This window comes from Bos indicus x Bos taurus, chromosome 21, assembly GCF_003369695.1.
Source record: "Bos indicus x Bos taurus breed Angus x Brahman F1 hybrid chromosome 21, Bos_hybrid_MaternalHap_v2.0, whole genome shotgun sequence".
Classification (NCBI taxonomy): domain Eukaryota; kingdom Metazoa; phylum Chordata; class Mammalia; order Artiodactyla; family Bovidae; genus Bos; species Bos indicus x Bos taurus.
In genome coordinates, this window is record NC_040096.1 from 10,627,702 (window position 1) to 10,648,240 (window position 20,539).

The 20,539-nt window shown below is 50.5% G+C and overlaps 2 protein-coding genes across 8 annotated transcripts in view; one reads left to right on the forward strand and one right to left on the reverse strand.

Annotated features, from left to right (window-relative positions):
* Positions 1–1,391: 1,391 nt before the first annotated feature.
* On the reverse strand, positions 1,392–14,674 carry NR2F2 (nuclear receptor subfamily 2 group F member 2). 3 transcript variants are annotated; one of them, XM_027521867.1, is made up of 4 exons: positions 13,927–14,674; positions 7,747–9,340; positions 5,607–6,134; positions 1,743–2,884 (listed from the first exon to the last, which is right to left on the reverse strand). In XM_027521867.1, exons 2-4 carry the CDS (start codon positions 8,186–8,188, stop codon positions 2,610–2,612), a joined length of 1,245 nt encoding a protein of 414 aa, XP_027377668.1. In that variant the 5' UTR covers positions 8,189–9,340; positions 13,927–14,674; the 3' UTR covers positions 1,743–2,609. The 3 variants fall into 3 exon arrangements, with proteins under 3 accessions (XP_027377670.1, XP_027377669.1, XP_027377668.1); XM_027521869.1 differs by lacking the exon at positions 7,747–9,340 and having other exon boundaries at positions 1,392–2,884; positions 13,927–14,082; XM_027521868.1 differs by lacking the exons at positions 7,747–9,340; positions 13,927–14,674 and adding an exon at positions 6,292–6,481 and having other exon boundaries at positions 1,392–2,884.
* LOC113879958 overlaps positions 12,926–20,539 on the forward strand; it is a 77,647-nt gene continuing 70,033 nt past the window's right edge. For 3 of the 5 annotated variants that reach the window (XR_003507540.1, XR_003507542.1, XM_027521875.1), the window contains exon 1: positions 12,926–13,326. Coding sequence is in view for 1 of the 5 variants with exons in the window: in XM_027521875.1 (XP_027377676.1) it covers positions 13,193–13,326 (134 nt within the window). In the remaining 4 variants the exon portion in view is untranslated. The remainder of the gene's footprint in view (positions 13,327–20,539) is intronic. The other 2 variants (XR_003507539.1, XR_003507541.1) reach the window with 1 other exon arrangement.

The window sequence follows — 20,539 nt, forward strand, 5'->3', positions numbered from 1 at the left end:
ATGCCAATAATAATTTACAACAAATGGCTGTTTACAATAAACTAACAAAACAAACAAGGCAAAGGGCCTGTGTTTTACTTATTAGAGAAAACTTCACACACTCACATGGATAGCACTTGCAAGAGGAGAAAATAAACAACAACCTACGAACCTCAATCTAGAGGTCAGCAATGTTCTGTCATAAGAACATACTTAGATTTATGTATGTATATATCTACAGAAAGAAGCTGAGGGTCAGATGGAGAACTCCGCTCAGATGCACAAATCAGACAGATTTTTCTGGTCTACATGTATTGACTGGAACTGAGTATCAAAGTTTAATACACTTTACAAAATGATCCCTTTTCTTTCACATCCCCTTACCCACCACCCCCTTTTAAAATCAAACCACAACACAGTGATGTATGATGGTGGTGTGGGTACTGCAAAGCCTCAGTAAGAACAAAAATTGCAAGCTCCCACACACTGAGCTTCCTTCAAACCAGGACAAGAGAGAGGGAAAAGGAACAAACAAACAAACAAACAAACCTCCAAAACAAAATAGTTAATACTTCCAAATCCACACACCCTATAAAGTTTCCTTCTTTCTTTCTCTTCTTTTTCTTAATTTGGCTTTTAAGGACAAAGGATCCCAAGAGTAGTACAGATTGTATCTACACAATCTGAAATGTCAGAATGTCGCTGTGTTTTTATGTGCAGAACTCCAATGGAAAAGATTCCCTTGACCTGTGGTCATGCTCTCACAGAAGGAACGTACAGGGGGGAGGGGAAGGCAGGCCAACTGCAAGTTATCATATATACATTAAAAATAAACCCTTCAGCCACTCTAAGCTACATCACTGATTTTGAAATCCTCTCAACAACCACCCTAGATGAGAACCACAGAATATTTTTAAAAATCAGCCTACTTAAGGAAAAACTCATTGCAAACAACTGCCTTCTATTGACAAGGCTGGATTAGCTTGCTTGAACCGCCCTCTGCGTAACTGTCAGAAATGTACAAAACAGTATTTTTTCCTGATCATAAAATAGATACTGATCTCCAGATTTCTAATACTTTTCACAATACCTTCCCTAAGCAGGCACTTAAGTGTGACAAATATAAGGGCCTTTTTTTTTTTTCCTGGAAAATCCATTTTTAATTAAAAGAAGGATTAGGTGAATAGGGGTGGTTTACTATATCAGTATGGCACTTGCTAAACCATAGATAAACCATTAACTTCAGCTCCCCCACCCCATCACACCCAAATTAAACAGGCAAATACACTAGTCTACCTTTGAACAAACTGGCTGAGGGAAGTGAACAAATAGAGCGAGCCCCTGGCCCAGCTCAGAGAGAGCTAGCTCACAGGGGCTTCTCGATGGAAAGACAGTGGGGACAGCCAAACAGGTTTCAGATATCAAATAATATTTTAATTTCTGAATACTTTCAATTTCCTTGGAATATAACACACAAAGACTCGACCAAACAGTTCAGTTATTATAACTTTTACAGTATACAGAAATGTTGCACTTAAAAAAAAAAAAAACCTTCAGTTTTTTTTTTAAAAACACAAACTGTAAACTCTAAGATACTGAATCAATCACGTTACCTATAAGTGCCAACAGTGTTATTTTGTCATGCTGATTTCAATGGTATTTTTTAAAAAGGGAAAATATCAACAATTATAATACAAAGGGTTTGCAAATATACAAACAGATATAGGATTTTCATAACAATTCAAGAACTAAGCGGGACCCAATTCAAATTACAAAAGTTCACTTTTTATTCAAAACCTCAGCATGTGTCTTGGACACATTCCTTGGCTGCCAATAAATTCCACAGTTCATTCTCTTTCTTAAAATATTTTTAAAAAGCTAGGTTTGTCATGGTGTCTTTTGGGGAGCGGGGGTGGGTCAGGGTAGGGGAAGTTTTTTAGTGTTGTATGTGGTTCCTCCAGTTCTCAAATTAGAGTGCTCAACTTCATCTAAAATTTTTGGTCACCACTTGTAAGTGCGTTTCCATCATCTTTGAGTTGCCTTTTAAAGTTTTATGTCTTCCTATGATATTTTCATGGACTCAGTTTTAATTCTTGCAGAACATATATTTTAAGGATACACAGTTTTTAAGAAGCCAAGATTATATCAAAACTTATTATAGAACCACAGAATAAACTGGTTTGGAACCAGAAAAGTACAAAAAAGAACAGCTAGAGGTACATAGACACAGGACAATTAATAATTTGGGAAAAAAAAAAAAAAGACTTACTTTCTCCATTCTGCTAATTTTCTCCCAATCTCCTTAAATGCACTTTTAGCAATATTTTCCAAAATTTACCCAAAAAAGAAAAAAGACTAATTTCCTTTTTATACAAAAATGATAAGTAGCAAGTTGTTCTGACCGACACAGGAGTTTTTTTTTTTTTAATGCATTCTGTAAAAGTTCATTCGACAGTCTTTTTTTTTTTTGGAAATTCACAGTCCATTAAATTCTTCCCCTCTCTTCTTTTAGCAAACTTGTAACATCCTTTTATATCCTTTCTTAACAGAAGGAATTTAAGCAAACAAACCAGTCTTTTGCCTTTTCTTTCTCTCTGTTTCACTCCCCCTTCTTATTTTGATTGATTTATTTATTGAATTGCCATATACGGCCAGTTAAAACTGCTGCCAGACAGTAACATATCCCGGATGAGGGTTTCGATGGGGGTTTTACCTACCAAACGGACGAAAAACAATTGCTCTATGACTGAGGAGGAGACCGTGCGGAGGGAAGGGAGGCGAAGCAAAAGCTTTCCAAATCGTGTTGGTTGGTTGGGGTACTGGCTCCTAACGTATTCTTCCAAAGCACACTGGGACTTTTCCTGCAAGCTTTCCACATGGGCTACATCAGAGAGACCACAGGCATCTGGAAGAAAGTTAAAAAAAAAAAAAAAAGAAGAAGACGACGAAGAATTCAGTCATCAGATTAAGAGGTTTGAAATGGGTCACATGAAGTGTGTGTACAGTGCTCTGTCAAACTGCCCCAACCGGAGCTGGAGCAAATGCCTACGGACTGAAAACTTGGGGGCTGGGGAGGGGGGAACTGTGTGAGATGGTCCTGGGATATTAGCTTTAAAACAGAACACAATTCAGTGTACTGCAGGCTTTCTATGTCCCACTCCTCAGGCTTGGTGACCGGGAGGCCCAAGCAAAGTGCACCGGGTGAATCCAGCTCAGGTCAGTAAACAGACTGACAAACAGATGAAACCAAAACTACCAGTGCTCCGCCCCTCCTCCTCTGTAAATAATAGTTTGGCTTATAATTATATAGTGGGGGGGGGGGGGGCAACAACCTGGCCCAGCCCCGGGTAATGGCGCCCACGACCCAGCCTCAGATTCTCCCCAAAGAGGGCGACTCATTTTTCTCCAGTCTTTGAAACTGATTTAAGTGGCCCTTTAAAACTGATCTTGTCAGTTTAGCCTATTGAAGGGCAGCCATGCAAACTGTGATCTCTCTGTTCATTTGAGCTGTTTCTTTTCCCTCCTTTTCTTCTCTCTCCCTTTTTCTCCTACCCACCCCCCTGATTTTTTTTTTTTTTGGTAAACCCAGGTCCCTCCGAGAAGAAGAAACCCCCTCCCTGTTATCTTCAGGAAAACACGTTTCTTTTTCAGATATGTGAAAATACAATAAGTGCCTTTGAAATGAGAGGTTTCTCAGTGAAGGCGGTGCAGGTTGTGACCTGACCTTTGGGGGCTCCTCAGGCAAGACTAGGGCTAACACATGCATATTGTCAATCCTTAAAGCAGATATTCAAAAAAAGCCACCACTGAGTCCACCCCAAGAACCAGAACACACATACAACCTCCTCATGTGTGGATCTAGGGCTCTGCATATCTACAGAATGCATAGGTGTCTGTGATCAGAAATTAAAAGATCTGTTTGCATTGGACTCCTCTCCGCAAGTGCACTGTCTCTCTCAGAATCAGATAACAGGGACCTTTATCTCTTTGTGAGGCGATCTGCATTCTCCACACAGGCCTCTACATTTTACAAACACTAATAAATTAAACTGTTACAAGAGTATCAGCCATTTCTTTCCCTGGAAGACTAAGGTAAGTCTAAGAGCTAACAATGAGCTCAAGAAAGGAACCACCGCCTGGATGGTCTGGGAACATGGGCTGGGTGTTGGGTTGCAGGAAGGGTTGAAGGTGACTCTGGGTTAGGGGACGATCCTGTCTGTACATTTGCATCAGGCAACCGTTCTAGTTGTGACAGGTCCCCCGAGAAAAATAATCCAGATCCAAGCCTCTGCCTACAGCCCTTCCTTGCCCAGACACTGCCCTTTAATTGATTACCTAAGGACTTTCAAAGACAGAATTTGGGGGTGACGGTGGAGGGGATGGACTTTATGCAAAAAGAGGTAATATATAAAAGAAAGTGGGTTAAGGACTCAGAACCTACGACAGACAGACTCAGCTCAAGACTTGGGTCCCCAGATTTCCTTGGAACAATAAGGAAGAGACTGTGGATCTTTTTGTCTGCTATAGGAACTCCTCAGCTCTCCTGGTGTCCTGACTGCAAGCTGCAAAACCTGCAGTGGGTGACTAGGTTCCAAGCCCTACCCAGGTCCAAATTTTGTTATCTTGAACGGGGAGCCCCCTTCCTCTCTGAACCGTGACAAAGGGGGTCAGCTGACAACTCGGAACAAGCATGTGGAAGGGGTGATTTCCACCCACCTGGGCTCTGCTGAACTCAGCCTGGGGGGCCAGCCAAAAGGCTCAGGTGTGGCCCAAAGTGGTAAGCCAGACACCTTCCATGATCATTTGACCTCCAGAGTTAATTAACATTAGATCTATTACTCACACAGGTTAAACTACCTGCAAACTAATTAGATTTCATAATGCAGTCAGTGATGGTTTTATATCTCTGGCAACACTCATATCCAGCCCAAGTTGGCACACACTTTGGGGTGTTTAAAAATTGCCTTAAGTGTTTGCCTGGGCGGGGGAAACGACAGACCTGAGTCTTGAACCCCCTGCAGACATTCTGAAGAGTGATGATGGCCCCTTTCTTCCTCCTGCCCCTTCCTGACAGCTCTTTCCCCTCTCTGGACAGTCTGCATTGTTTTAAGAAAAAATATGCTTTTGAAAATTGCTGCCCTCAGGTTGGCCGGGCCTGGAGCTCCAACTTGCACTGAGTTAGCAGGCAAACTTTTCCCCCTCCCGCCAGGGGCAAACCTTCCCCTGAGGGGCTGATACCAGGACTGTTCCAGCGCCTACAGGCATCTCCCGGAGGCTCAGCCCGGGTGACAGGAGAGCCATGGGGGTAGAGGAGATTCCCGCTCAGCTGGCCCAGAGTGCCTGAGGTGAGGGAGGGAACAGGAGCGTGCATCCTGGTCTGGCGGAAGGGCAACAGGCCTGCGAGGCTTCCCCATGGCCCATTTTGAGACAGTCAAGTCTGAAGCATCCTTCCCGTGGCCCAGCCTTCCTCTCCTCTCCCCAGAACAAGCCTGCCGGAGCCCCACCGCTAGGCAGAGTTCCCATTCCAAGTTTCCCTCGACAGTGTGGCTCTGGGGGCTCCCAAGAGTTTTAGGCCCTAACTCTCAGCTAGGAGCCCCCAGGCACGAGAGAGCAGGGTTCCTTCCTACCTGAGGTGAACAGGACTATGGCCTTGAGGCAGCTGTACTCGGCGGAGTCGACGTGCAGCGCTTTTAGCTTCTCCACTTGCTCTTGGAAGATCCGTATGTGGTCCATAAAGGCGACCACCCGGTCGGCGGACATGGGCGAGGCGTGGAGGCCGGCGGCGGCCAGGAGCGGGGCGACGTGGAGGGGCATGGAGCACTGGGCCGCGTTCAGAACGAACAGCTCGCTCCAGGTGAGGCGGAGCAGGGCCACCTGGTCGGTGATCTGCAGGTCAGGGAAGAAGGGGATGTTCCGGGCCCACTCGACGGCGCTGAAGAGCATCCGCGCGGCCAGTTCGCAAATGTTCTCGATGCCCATGATATTGTTGGGCTGCATGCACTGGCTGCCGAAGCGCGACGTGGGGTAGGGCTCCGCGCGCAGCAGCAGGGAAATATATCCGGACAGGTAGGAGTGGCAGTTGAGGGGGTCCCCGTTGGTCAGCGCGAACTGCCCGTGGCTCGGCTGGGTGGGCGGCATCCTGCCCCTCTGCACGGCTGCGGGGAGGAAAGGAGACACTCTGCCGTTAATGCCCAGCCTCGTCTCCCCTGCTCCCTCGGCAGGGTCAGCCCCAAGCCCGCCCCCCTCACCCCCCAAAACCCCCGACCCCGACTCCGCGCGGCGCAGGAACCGGCAGGCCTGCCCCTCTCTCACCCGCGAGCCAGGGCCACCGACCCGAGGGGCTCCGGGAGCCCGGCCGCCCTCTCCTCCGACCACCACCCAGGCCAGCTCCGGCAATCAGGGCGGCCCACTGGCTTCAGAGGCCCGTTCCAGGCCGGGAGACCGCGCACCCAGCATGGACCACTTTGCCTCGGGGTCCCCGGCACGTTGGGAGGGATGGAGCATTGTGGGGGGCATCTTTCTTCTTTTACTGCTGAACGGCTGATATTTTTATTGATTGGAGGAGAAGGAGCGCGGGGTGGGGGGGGGGGGGGCGAAGCTGGGGGGAGGGGGAGACGCTTTTGCAAAAGACACCGAGGAGCTTCACCCCGGACGGCCTTTGGCCACCCCAGCACCGTTCTCCATACCCCACACCCCCAAGCCCGCAGCCCCGGCCCCGCGGGCCACCCCTGGCGAGAGGCGAGCCGAGAGCCAAGGTCTGGCGGCAGCCGACTCGGTGTGCTCGCAGGGAGAGAGAGGGCGGAGAGACAGGCCGGCCGAGGCGAGAGGAAGCCGGGCGAGAGGCGGGGAGCAGGCGGCCGGCGGCGGCGCCGCCCGGGAGGGTCGGGGAGGGCCGGCCAGGCTCGGGCACGAGCGGTTATCTGACGCCGGACGGGGAGAGTCGCTCTCGCAGAAACACAAAGAAACCCGGGCGTTCGCTCGCCGCAACCCGGAGCCCGCGCCCGGCGCCGAGCGCGCCATTGGCCGAGCAAGACTCGCGGCGCTCGGCGAATTTCATATCACAAAGACCCAACTCGCGCAGAGCGAAAGCAGCCGCCCCAGGCCCCTCGCCCACCCTGCTCCTACTCCCTATCGCGCTCTCCTCCTTTCAAAAGTGAAAGGAAAAAAGAAAACAGAGGTATTTTTTTTTAGCCGAATGTTAATCCACGGAGGGTCACATGAGCGCTGCCCGGGCGGCAGCGTTAATACGGCGAAGTGCATAAAATTGCCATTTGTAATTTGAACCTCCTGTACAAAAAGTACAATCTCAGGTTGATTTTTTTTTTTTTTTGAGAGGGTGGGGGCTGGGGAGAGGGGTGGGGAGGAGGGACATATGTTGAACATGCAGGGAAAACAAGGAGAGAGAGAGAGAAACGGAGAGGAAAGAGAAGTAAACCAGGCTTTAAAACAACCACCATCATCACCACCACCACCACCACCACCACCTCCCCATCCCTTGCAAAAAGGCGAACTCGAATGAACTGGCCATCAATGCAAAGGAAATGAAAACAGCCCGAAGAGAGTTGAGGAAATCAGTTGGCCAAAGCATGCGGATTTGGGGGGGTCTGGGTTCCACTGCAGAACTTGCTTCTAGTATAAAAACCCCTTTCAGCTGCAATACGAAGAGAAGAGCTTGGGGCGTCTGTGTCCTTACCCAGAGCAGGCTAGCCAAACGCACCCAGGGCCCCGGGACCCCGGGCGAGGGGAGGAGAAATGAGAGGCCAATACCTTCCCGTCTCATGCCCACTTTGAGGCACTTTTTGAGGCGGCAGTACTGGCACTGGTTGCGGTGGTGCTGGTCGATGGGACAGTTCCGGTTGGCGCGGCACGTGTAGCTCAGGTTCCTCCGCACGCTGCGCTTGAAGAAGCTCTTGCAGCCTTCGCACGTGAACTGGCCGTAGTGCTTGCCGCTCGACTTGTCCCCGCACACCACGCACTCGATGTGCTGCTGCTGCTGCTGCTTGTCGCTACCCGGCCCGCCAGGGCCGCCCTGGCCGCCGGCTGCCGTCTGGGCCGGCGTGCTGGCCGGGCCCCCTTGGCCGGGCGTCTGTGGCGTGTGCGGGGCGCCGGGCGGCGGGCCGGGCACGGGCGGCGCCTGCGAGGCCTGGCTGCCCTGAGAGCCGGGCACCTCGTCCTGGGGGTCGCGCCACGTGCTGACTACCATTGCCATATCTATGGGGGCCGCGTCCGGACTTCCTGCTCCCCTGGCTGCGGGCGGCGGCGGGCTCCCGGGTCTCGGGCTCCGGCGCGCCGCCTTTTGTGTGTGCAAAGGGTGCGAGAGGGCGCGGGAGGGCGCCCCGGGTGGCTCGGGGGGGCTGGTTGGTTGAGGTTGGTTAGTTTTTCCTTTTTTGTTTCTGCTTTTGCAAAGTTTTGTCGATGGCTCGTCTGGCCCGGTGTGTTTGTTTTGTTTGTTTCTCTCGGCTCAGCTTTGTTGCTTTCGGGGGGCTTTCCGCCGGGGAGGGGAGGGGATGGGGCCGGGGGAGAGCAAGTGGGAGCAGAACGTGGAGAGAGAGAGAGAGAGAGAGAGAGAGAGAGAGAGGGAGGGAGGGGAGGGAGAGCTGCAAGTCGATTGTCTGGCTTCAAGACAGAAGTAGGAGGAAAAAAAAAAAAAAATCTCTCCAAAGATCTTCCTCGCTCGCTCTCCCTCCCTCTCTGGTTTACTCTCTCGCTCTCAGAGCTGGTGTGTAGCCGAGGAGTTGGAGGAGGAGGAGGAGAGGCGACTGTCCGGGGGCCAAGTCCAGGGCAGCCCACAGTCAGCCATTCAGGAAAGCCATCGAAATCGGGAGGACTCGGAGAGCAGAGGCGCCGGTCTCGGGCGCGCCCAGAGAGCCAGGCAGGCCGGGGCGGAGGCCGGCGGCCCGCGGAGTGGCCGGAGCGCTGCCCGGGTCCAGGGGAATCAGCATGAAAGTGGTCCGCGTCGGGCGCTGAGCGGCGTCGTCCTGGCGCTGGGCCGCCGCCGCCGCCGCCTGCCCCGGGCGCCCCGGCGCGCGCCTCGCTCGCTCCGGCCGCGCCGCCCGCTTTCGCCGGATAGAGGCCGCTCGCTGCTCCCTGCGGGCCGCCTGGGCCGCCGCCGCCGCCGGAGCTGGAGCTGGAGCCGCCGCCGCCGCCGCCGAAGCCGCCGGGTCGGGCCCGGAGCCGCCGCGTCTAGCGCCGCCGCCGCCGCTGAAGGCTCTGCCGCTGCTGCCGCTGCTGCCGCCGCCGGAGCCGCTGCTGCTGCCGCCGGAGCCGCCTCACACACATAGGGAAAGAGTCAACTCGCCGGCGGCGGGGGAGAAATGATAAAAGAGAGAGAGGAGGGCAGATCACCACCTAGAAGCACATCCTTCGTGCGCAGAGGGGGGAGAAAAAGACGGAGAGAAAGAATGAAAGAGGGGAAAAAAGGCAGCACGGCACCCGGAGAAAGAAGGCAACTCGGGGAGAGGAGGAGGAGGACGAGAAAACACACACGCGCGCACGCACACACACACCGCGGAGAGAAAAGAACAGAGAATCAAAGTGATCAAATATGCTAAAAAGGGGGGCGCGGGAGGGAATGCGATTTATAGGCGCCGGGGCTGGCAGAAGTGGCTTCTCCGCGATCAGCTCACTGAGCTCTCTATATAGTGAACTTTGACACGACTGCTGCAACTTAGCGCACGTTGCCATGGCGACGGCGCGCCTTATAAGGCAGCCGCCGGGGTTGGCCTGGCCAGGCGCGCGCGCGCCGCCCCCTCGCCGTCATTGGCCGGAGCGCGGCGGCCCCGCCATGGCGGCCGCGGGCGCAGCCCGGTCCTAGCGCGAGCGGCGTCGCGGCCGGGGCTCCGGGCGCTCCGGGGGCTCGGGGCGGGGGGCGGGGCGGGGGTGGCGATGCCCCCGCGGCAGCCAGGCGGGGGATGGGCCCGCGCCGTCCCCGGGCGCGCGGCCACAGCGTTCTGCGCACCCCGCACCCGAGGTTTCCGCCCCGGCGGGGTGAGGAGCGCGGCGCGCACGGAACGACGCCTCTTAAAGGCTCCGCGAGAGGCTTTGGATGGAATCGGGGACTTCGATTCTCACAACTTGGCAATGCCACCGGATCCGCAGCTCGCGCACCACCCGGGGCTCCCGGCGCATCTTGGTGCCCGCGGTGCCAGAGAAAGAGAAAAGTTGCCGGGTTTCTTTGCAGAGGGGTAGTGGGTGAGGATGGGAAGGTACCTAGAGCCCAGCTGGCAGGCATTTTCCAAACGAACCATTTGGTCAAATCCGGGAATAGACCCTTTCCTTATTCAAGTCTGATCACTTGCTTGGTTTGGTGGTTCTTTTTCTTTCTTTCTTTTTTAAATAAAAAGAGCCATTCAGTGGCTCTTTTTTCTTTTTTGTCCATGTAGGGTTAACATTTCACAGGTACGTGGCCTGACATTTTAATTGCTCAAATAAAGCATCTCAGATGCTGAGAAGCCGAAGTAGACTTCATCTCATTGTCATGACGCAATTAAAATCAATTTTCTTCAACTTTATTCTCTCTCGTTAGTTTCAGCTAACTCCCAAGCCAGCGAGCGTCCTGACACACACCCAGTCGTGGGGAGAGGTGAAAAGACCTTTCTGCTGGCTGATGGACAAGTGGACGCAGCCTCCAGCGTCCCCTGTGCGTACCCTCTGTACACACATGTAAGCGCACATGTATCAGATGCACATTTGTCAACGTACACAGACAAAGACTTCAGCGACTATACTCCTAGGTCATAGAACAGTTGAGTAGGACTTCATTGTTCCTCAAGTTCCTTTTAAGCATTCATACAGCCATTAAAACACACACAGAGATTCTGCCCCAAATTGGCAATAATACCAAGTACAAGTCACAGGAATCACTGCACAAGCCATATTCTACCTCAAGAGATTCGCTGCAATGAGAACAACTTCATTGCCTGTGCCATTCTGCTCAATGTGCTAAAAATCATCAAGCCGGTTGTATCTCTGAATTCTGGAGCATTTAGTTTTAAACATCAAACATCTAGAATTGTCCCCCAGAACACGTTATATTCCAACGCAGTAATCTTTCTGTTCGCTTTTGACCAGCTAGTGGATCATCACTATTCAACATTTATAGAACAAAACTGCGACTCCATCATACACTCTTTGCACCAAGAAAAATCTATGGACTAGTAATCCAACCAGGTTTATGAACAATTAAGATATTTTACACAAAGCATGATGAGCTTTAGGAAACATGAACACACATAAAGAGTAAATTAATGACCACAGGAAAGCATCCTTAGTAGTTTGAGAAATCGAGGCAATGAAGAATTTAAAAAAATAAATTGTACAAATAATTGACATGTGTAGAATGTACTCTGTACTCAATACACTTTACACACAGGGGCAGAATACGAGCTAAGAACTAAAGGAAGATGTAGGCGGAGAGGGGCTTGGTTTTAGGGCAGAAAAGATCCTCCTTGCTTCGTTCTTGAAACCTTCTTAGCCCTCACCGTTTCTCCGCTGAAATTAGATATTTCACTAAAGCTGCAGGTGCTGGGATTATTTGGAGGTTTTTTTTTTTTTTTTTTAACCTTCAGTGGACACTGAACTATCATGAACCTGGTGTGTAATGAGATTGCCGTAGAGGGAAGCCAGGCAGCAAATTTCAGGATGATTATAGATACAATATAATTTTCTCCTAAAGAGGACAAGAAGGATGGAAGAGAAATCATTTCAGAGAAAGTTGTGTCTTTTTTCTTCTTTTTCTTTTCAATCTCTATGATTCGAGGAGGAATTGCCTAATGCTACGGATGTCAATAGATTAGGGGCAGACTCAGCAAAGATGTGGTAGGGCTGGGGTTGAGATAGAAAATCTAATGGGTATCCTTATCTCAATTTAATAGAAGATAAGAATAATTGATTACAGAGAAACCCTAAACTTGCCTCTTGGGTGCAGGCATTTCTATGGCAAGATAACCTTCTACAAACATGCAGTGGGAAAAATTTTGAGGAGCAAGAGTTACCCCGTCCACTTTGAGATTTTTGGTATTTGAAGTACGCTCTGATGGCCTCAGATTTTAAATGAAGGATTTCCCAACCATCTTCAACAGCTCTGGAGTCTGCTAGGCATACGACCCCAGGGCAGCTATAGAGTCAGAGGTGTTTTACTCTTTATCTTAGGACTCATTCAGTTATGGGGGTGCTATTAAAAAGCCAAAAACAAACCAAAGAAATGACTATCAATTGCAGTTAATTTTATTGTATGGAAGAAGAGAGAAGATTGCAGACTGAGAATGAAAAAGAGGGGAGCAGGTTTTAAAATGTCTTCTTCAGAGATGTTCGTATTCTTTGAACAAAACAGCTCTAAGGCTAAAATATAAATATTAATATGTTTTTTTTTAATCCAGCCCAGTCTTTTATTGCAGATATAAATTTATTTTAATGAGAAGAATGGCAAGCTTAAATTTGGCCAGAGAAAGTTGAAAAAACATTTGTTTAACTGTAGGGGAAAAAAAAAACCCACCCAGGAATATGATTTTCTTGCAGAAAGTGCCTGTAATTCTACACAAATTAAATCACAATATGAATACAAACCCCAGCAAATGCTGAGTTTAACTCTGAACTCAGTAGAAACCAGTTCTGTCCACCAGGATTCATTGAAATCCTCCTTCCCCTCAATCTAGTCCGTGTGTGTTTTTCTCTTCCACCACACTGGAGCTCCATGAATAGGGAAAGGGGCTTCCATTGTGTCTCTCTGAACTTCCAAGTCAATGCAATTTTTAACCACTGGCTTGTGGTACTTTGAAAATCACCAGGGGCTGTCAGAGTTGGGTCCTCTGAAAAATTTACAGTGCTAAATCAGAGCATATGCTGGGAGGGAAAAAATTGCTTAAGATTGGAGCTAGTACAGTATCTGTCTGCCCCCTAGTGTAAGAGTCCTCGCTGCCTAAAATTCAACTTTAAAAGAAAAGAGCTCTTAAAGGGAAACGACTTTGAGCTCACGTAGGCATAGCAGAATGAAACTTCTGTACATTTTAATCTGAATAATTCTTCAGGATTTAAAATTAATTGGCTTTGACTTGGTTGGACCGGACTCAGATCTCTGCGTTTCCCGATTCCCTGGCGGAGAGGTGATGATTTTTTTTTTTTTTTCTTCCTGAACTGGGTTTATGTGCGTCCCCCTCACCCCCTCCTCTCTTTTTCTTTCTCTGTCTCTGTCGTCTCTCTCGCTGGCTTTTTAAAAATGAGGAACTGTTCCTTGAACGTTTTGGATAGAGCACAGAATTGCTTAAGTCAGCCCGACGCGGTTGCAATAGACAGCAAAAAGGTAAACGTTTGCCTGAAATTCGCACGCCAGCTCCACCACCCCGCCCGATGGTGAGTACCCTTCTCGTCGCGCTTCTCCTCCTAGCTAACGTTGAACGCTCGCCTCCCCGAGCCGCGGCCGAGGGCGCCGGGCAGCGCTTTCCTCCCTCCCTGCCTGGCTGGTTGTCAGTTGCACAAGGTTGCAAAATGCAGCGCCGAGGCAAATCGAACAGTATATTCTGACACTTAGTGCGAGCCTAGCAGCTCCTTTGCTAGAAAACCGAGTCGTCTGTTGCTTGGAAAAGCACGCTTATAAGGACTGGCTTTTAGTTTGCTCTAGCGAAGGAAATGAGTTTGAGGAGATGGGAGGCACCGCAGTCTTTACGCTTCGGTTTAATCATATTTTGGCAGCTTTGCAATTGTATATTCCCCCTCTTCCCCCCTCCACCACCTCTCCTACCACACACATGTAATAAAATATGGCAATGCATTGAATTGACGGTCTCCCCTTCCCCAAACCCCTTAAACCACAGTCCTAGGCATTCCATACACGTTAGCAATCCGATTTTTTCTTGAAAAACCCCAAGTCATCCCCAACCCCACATAGCACAAGGAGAAAAGTGAGAAAGGAGAGAGAGAGAGAGAGAGAAAAAATACTGTAAGTAAACATACCAAAACCATATTTGCCTTGTTCAAGGTCCCAAACCGCTTGCATCTTCCTTCTAAACAGGAATAACTCTCCTTTAGTTTGGCGGGTGAAATAAACCGCTTTGTTGGCCCCCTGAAAAGATGTGTCTTTGATAATTAAAGAGAATCTCCTCCTCGGTGTTTATCTAAGCGATTGTGCAAACTGATAAAAAGTAGGCACTAGCCTGCAGGGAAAAAGAGGAAAGGTGAAGGGAAAGATCTTCCACCTCAAGGAAGTGCTTCCCCATGTATCAGACGCTCTCAGCCTTGGAAAGCCCTGCACAGTAACTTTAGAGAGACGAGGTTTCAGGGAGCTTTGTACATAGCTGCTGAGGAATGCAAGCCTCGCCTTTAAGAAAAAAAACCCCAAACCGTAGGTAGGAGATGTCTGGAGTGATCCTTGTCTCTCATCTCATTCCTTAGAAGGAAGAGTGCGTTGTTACACCTTGTTTGGGGCTGGAAAGAGGAGACTTTAAAAACACCCGTCCAATTGAAAAAAATCTCCCAACTTAATGAGTTTAGTCGGAGGCTGGGGCTAACGGCTCAGCCTCAGCAGAAAACCGCCAACAACTATAGGCGATAGTGCAGAGCAAAGACGACCCAAGGCGCAGCCAAATTCCACTGTTTGGGGTCGAGAGGGATGGAGACTAATCCTAAAGCAAGTTGGAAAAAAAACAGAGGTGGGAGAGGAGGGGAAAAAAGCAGCAGCCTCACAGACTGGCAGACAGGCTCCCCTCACCCTGGATCAAAGATAGAACTTGAAACAGGAGGGCAACATTTTCCTAGGAATCCGTTGAAATCCTCATTTTCTACTTTTAACTATCCCCCAAAGTGATTTTTCCCTCTCCCCTGCGGATTCATGCCCACCCCCCTCTTCCCATTTCTGCTTCTAGAACTTTCCTGAAGCCGGAACCTATTTCTTTGGGGGGGGAGGGGTTCCCTACTCCAAGTCTTCAGATAATGAATGCTTAATTCACCCCCTCCCTCCATCCACCTCCCAAAATGAATAAAGGAAGCAGGAATACAGTAACTAGCGAAAAATGAGAATAAACTATGCTGCCTCTCAGAGTTTAATACAATTTTAACTAATGGATTTTTGTTTTGTTTTGTTTTAAGAGAAGAATAATGGGGGAAACACGGATCTTTTATTTTAGGAAACTGTTATGGTAAGATGTATGTCAGAATTAACAAATGGAACTAACGCTCTTCGGCTGCTTCTTGTCCTTGTCTTAAACAGGAATTAAGTTAAACACAGTGCTGAATGTTAATTACATGTTTACTGGCTAATGAAAATTACAAATGGTTTTGCCACCTCAAACAATGATGAAAACTCTGAAGACACTGTAATTATATACTTTGAGGGAAATAACTCAGAATATTGATCATAAGAAGTGTAAATCTTTTTTTAACTATTCATTAATACCATAAATATGGGCTACAGAAGTTTTTCCTTGCGGTTTGTCTCATCAGTTACACCGAGGGGATGGATGGCGAGGCTCCTCTGGGGAGGTGGTGAACTCATTCTCTTCGAGAAGGAGGCCACTTGTGTAACTGGGGGTGCCCCCCTCCCTTTCGCCCCCGCCCCCTTTAACCCCAGCAGAAGGTCGAGGGATAGCTGAACAGGGGGGCCGGGCTCGGGGCAGGTGAAGGTGATCACAGCCCAGCCTCTTCCCTCCCCTCCCCTCACCCTCGCCTCCCCTCCCCTCCTCCCTTTCCTGCCAGGTCTGATCGGTGACCGCCTTCCCCAGCCAGGGCGCCAGTCGGATAACCTGGCGTTGAGCTCCTAATGGAGGACAGCACATCGCAACCCAAGTTCTGACAACCCAAGTTCCCTCCTTTAGAGGTGACTAGGGCAGTTCATTGCAAAAGAAGAAAGAAGGGGAAAAAAAAAAAGTTGAGGGTGGAGGTGTTTATTGGGTAAGATGGCTCAGGCAACCGAACCGGAACTGGTTTCTCTGGGTTTGGGAGTAAAGACATATTTTGCTGACTGAACTCCGGCCTGAGATGTAGCTCTGCACTCCGCAGTGTAGCAGCCACTTCGATCTCGGGGGTCAAAGGTGAGCTCTGCACTAACCCTAAAAGGCTGGTCTGGCCTGGCCAGAAGGCCGAGCAGGCGAAGGAGTGGGCCGCCTGCCGCTTCCGAGGGGGTGCCCGTGAAACCCGCACGCGGGGGACACAGAGCTGAGAGCGGGTTTTCAGTGCAATATTGAAGATTTCTCAAAAGTGCCCTAGGCTCGTGGGACTGGAGTCCTCTTTTCCCCTGAGAATTCCCAAGGCGCTGGTCTTTGTCTTGGAAGGAATGGAGTTTCTGAATGGTGTGAAAGCGACAGAGAGGGTCGCTTCAAATCGATTTTACTTGTCCTTTCTGTCTTTTCGGATCAACGCCCTTCAATGGGCACAGAGGTGCTCTTTCAACCAAAAACTTGTGCTACATTTTCTGCCTGTATTGGTGCTAAATACAATAAGCACTGGGCAGATTTTTTTTTCTTTGCTCTCCAAAGCCAGAAAGCACCCTAATTAAATTGTTTTATATGGACAGTCAAGACGGACCAATTAAGTATGCATTAGTATAAAGATATAGTCCGCAGATAAGGCGGTTTAGAAAAATCACGTGTGGGACAAAGGAGAGAGGGCTAGCACTGGGGAGGGGGTGCCTGGGCCAGCAGGGTCGCTCACCTCTCTCCCTGGGCTCCGGGGGATTTGAGGAACCCGGGCCTCAGGTGAGAGGGGGTCAGGGCCGATCACAGGTGGGCCGTGTTGGAGCTTTGCAGGCCCGCGCCCCCGACCGGAGAGCGACGGAGCCCAGGGTGTTAGCATCTCTCACAACCTCACCCTCGGCCCGAGGTGGCGGTCCCGAAGCAGCGGGCGAGGGTGGTGCTGTGAGTCCAGGTCGGGCCCAGGGCTGGTGTCTAGATCGTGGGCGCGGCCCTGGAATAAGGAAGGAGTGTGCACCCCGGGGAGGCCCGCGGGGCCTGGGGGGGGGGGGGGGACGGAGCCGCGGCCGCAGCCCTCGGGCATCCGGGATTAGGGTAGGAAGCCCCCTTCCAACTTGTCCAAGCTACGGGCTTTCTCTGCTTCTGAGGAAACGGGAGTTTCTCGGCGAGCAAAGCGAAGTTCCCGCCCGACGCCAGCCGGCCCAAGGGGCGTCGAGGGCCAGTCGCAGAAGTGGGGAAATGACCGGGGGTCGGAGACGAGGGCGCCAGGACAGTAGCTCGAGGGCCGGGTCCCCGCAGCCTCCCCGGGCCTCCCCACACCCCCTCCGCCCTCGGAGGTGTGGGCGGACAAAGTGCAGCGCGCCCAGAAGACGACCTCCGGGGCCGCGGCCTGCGCTTCCCCGCGTGGCGGCGCAGGGCTGTGATTCGTGGTCCCCGGGGCGCGGGAAGGGCGCACGGAGCGCCTTGGGTCCGGGTGGGGAGGGGGGAGTAGGGCGAGAATTAGAGCCTGGGGAGGCGGCTGAATGTCAAAAGTAAAAAGGTTGAAAAGCCAATTTTCCCGGCGCGCTTTCGTCCCCCACCCCCCTCCCCTTTGCTGGTTGCCGAGGCCGTAAATCAGCGGCCGGCGGCGAGGGCGGGAGGAGCCCCCTCGGCGCGGCCCCGCCCGGCCCGTGCGCACCTCCCGGTGGGCCCCGGATCGATCCGAAGCCTAGCTGAGGATGTCACCGCACTAAATATTTACTGATCACACACAAATAGCCGGGGCTCCAACGATTTTCCTCTGTGAGGAGAGCTCAGAGAGAAGGGTAAATCATTTTATTAGTGTGGATAAAGCCCAGAGCACACTCCGGGCTGGAGTGTTTTAAGATGTGTCTTCAACGGGATGAAAAGAGTTAGGGAAATCGATACGGAGTGATTAGAAGCCCCCGGGGTGACCGAGGGGGCCGGGGCTTTCAGGGATTTGGCGAGGCTGAGAGAGGGGGAGCAAGCCTCGAGGGGGGCGGCCCGAGCCCTGCCGGGGAGCTTGCGGGTGCAGGCCTGCGTCCCTCCGTCCTCGACGGGAGACGCGAGGGCGCAGCCCGGCTCGGCTGGGCCGGCGCGGGGTGAGCGCAGAGCGGGCCGCCGCGGGGCCGAGGGCTTGGGCTCTCGGGCTGCACGTCGCGCGGGCCAGCGGTCAGGTGGCCGCGCAAGGGGATCGCAGGCCCGGCGCCGGGATGCTGGCACGTTGGCCACAGCTCGAGCGCTCCAGGCAGCCTCCTGGAGGAACCCTGTGGCCCAAACGGTTGCGTTTCCCCCTCGCCGCGCCACGTAGCATCCCCGAACTTTCTCCTGGATGAATCTCTGGGCGCCCCCGTCTCCCTTAGTGTTCCCGGAGAGGACGCAGCGGCCCAGCCCCGCGGGCTGCCTCTCCTTCCCACCCATCCAGGGTCAAGGGCAGCCGCCGGGTGAGGGACCCGCTGCGGACCGTAGGGCGAGTGGATTCGGGGTTCGGGGCTCCTGGACAGGTGGGAGGGAGTCTGAAGGCGAGCAGACAGGCAGAGGCGGGGTGACACACACCAGCGACGCCCCTAAGGAGGTCTCCGTCCTCTCCAGGGCTGGGAAAGCAGTTTTGGGGGGGTGGGGGGGTCTCAAGCGACTGTCCAGCGAGGGAAATGGGTCTGTGGCCCCAAGGCGAGATGCAGGGGCCTGAAGTGCGAGGGCGCAAAGGCTTGCGGGGCTAGCTGAAGTTGGGGGGAGGTTTGCTGGGAAGAAGAGGAAAATCTTCTCCCCAAACTCAAACAGCAAAGTCCTGGAGTAAAAAAAAAAAAAAAGTGGCTTTTCACTTCTGGAAGCTGAAGAGGCATCGCTCTCTCTTGTGGACAAACCTTGAGGTTCGAAACAGCTGCAAATAATCAAGAAGGCACAAATTTCGGGGGGGAAAGGGGGACACAGAAGGCAAGAAAGGGAAGAATCTCTTTCGTTTCTTCGTCCCTTTCTCGCTCTTAACCTTTCCCTAACAATCTGCTCTTCCTGAAGATGCTGATAGCTCGCTGGCTTATTTATTTACTTTCTCTCTCCCCAAATTTGCTCGATTTCCTTGGCAGCTTGAGGAATTCAGTTCAGGCTGCCCTACTTGGCTCCTCGGCGCAACAGGAAATATAACTGCAGATCCAATTAACCGTTTTTCAGAAGGGAGTTTTTTTTTTTTTTTTTTAATATGAATCCCAGTGGATTGGAGTGATGTGTTCAGGTGTGAAGCGATTGGTGCCTCGAATTCTTTCCTCGGTAATCCTTTAATTCCTGCCATGGAAGCTCGAGAGCATCGCTGACCTGCAGGCTGTCAGGAGCCGGGTCTCTATTAACCCTTCTTGGTCTCGGCCAGAGCGAAGGTTAACTACACTAATGTACCAAAGGGGATGTAGCAAGGAGGAAGGAAGTGTGGAAGGAAGAAGAGAGGGAAGGGTGGGAAGAAGGGAGGGAGGGAGGAAGGACAGAAAGGTAAATTCATTCTAGCTGCAAGGATTTTTAAAGCTCTCACTGGTCCTCCCCCACCCCCACCCTTCCTACGAAAGGGGGTTTCCACTGAGAGAGACCACAGTCTCATCCATCAAGGTACCTCAGTCCACCGAGAGGGACTTTGGGGAATAAGAAAACGCAATGTCGTGAAATATTTTCTTCTATTTAACTGACCACCCAGTTCACTTTAAAAATCATTTTAACATGTAAGCAACAATGAATTATTTGGGGAGGGGTTAAGCACCCCCTCAATCTTAAAACATATTTTACCTTCTTTAAGTAAAAGCTAATTTAGAATCTTGTCAGTAGTCAAATTATAGCCATAAAATCCAGATGAGATTTGGAAAATACATTCTGCAGTTTTCATACCTGGTGGCCTTTTAATGAGTACTTATATAATAGTTATGTGCATGAAGGTATATATGCACATGGGTGTGTATATATTCTTGGGGTGGTAGAAGTTCCATGATGGATTAAAGGTTTATATACTCAAGGACTAGATAGAGGCTGTCACTCATGTGTATATGCTGGAGTTCTGGAGAAAAACAGTACAAAAAAGAGTTTCGAATGAGTTCCTTAGAATCACTATTGTTGAAATACAAGCTAAAACAACTTAGTATTGATGAAGCTATTGTGCCTTGCAGAATCGTAGAAAGATACTTCAAAGTAAAAATGTCAGTTTTCAGTTTGGTAGCTTTGGCAGGGCATTTAAACAAAAGGTGAGCATCTTTTGTCTAATATATTTATTTAAAAATTCAACAATACCCTACTGTTTATTTTACTTTTCAATGAACTGAAGAATTAAAAAAGAATAGGCTCTAGCTAGAGATGATAGCATAAGGGTTTGTTGCCCATTTAACCAAGTCTGATGTGGTCTGTATATGCTTTTAATATTATATTGCAAGGCAACTCCTGTTGTAAAAGTTTTAAAGACATCTAAAACCATGTGGACATCAGTTCTTATTTAGAAGTGGATAGAGTGAGGAAAGATTGTTTGATTCTGTATTTTTTTTTTCTCTTAAGAGACTGGTAATGAATTCTTTAAAATGACAGTTCATTTTTGGTATGTCAAAAAAGGCATTAATCAAATGGTATCAAGTGCCAGTCATTTAAATGTGAAGGTGTTAGTAAGGCAACTATCCAGATAAATTAATATTGTTAATTCGCTG

Excerpts from the sequence above, each read along its gene's own strand:
- NR2F2 (XM_027521867.1), bottom strand. The coding sequence starts at position 8,188 with ATGGCAATGGTAGTCAGCACGTGGCGCGACCCCCAGGACGAGGTGCCC. Across the intron at positions 6,135-7,746 it reads AGTGGGCATGAGACGGGAAG|CCGTGCAGAGGGGCAGGATG; the intron begins GTATTGGCCTCT and ends TCCTCCCCGCAG. Across the intron at positions 2,885-5,606 it reads CATAGTCCTGTTCACCTCAG|ATGCCTGTGGTCTCTCTGAT; the intron begins GTAGGAAGGAAC and ends ACTTTCTTCCAG.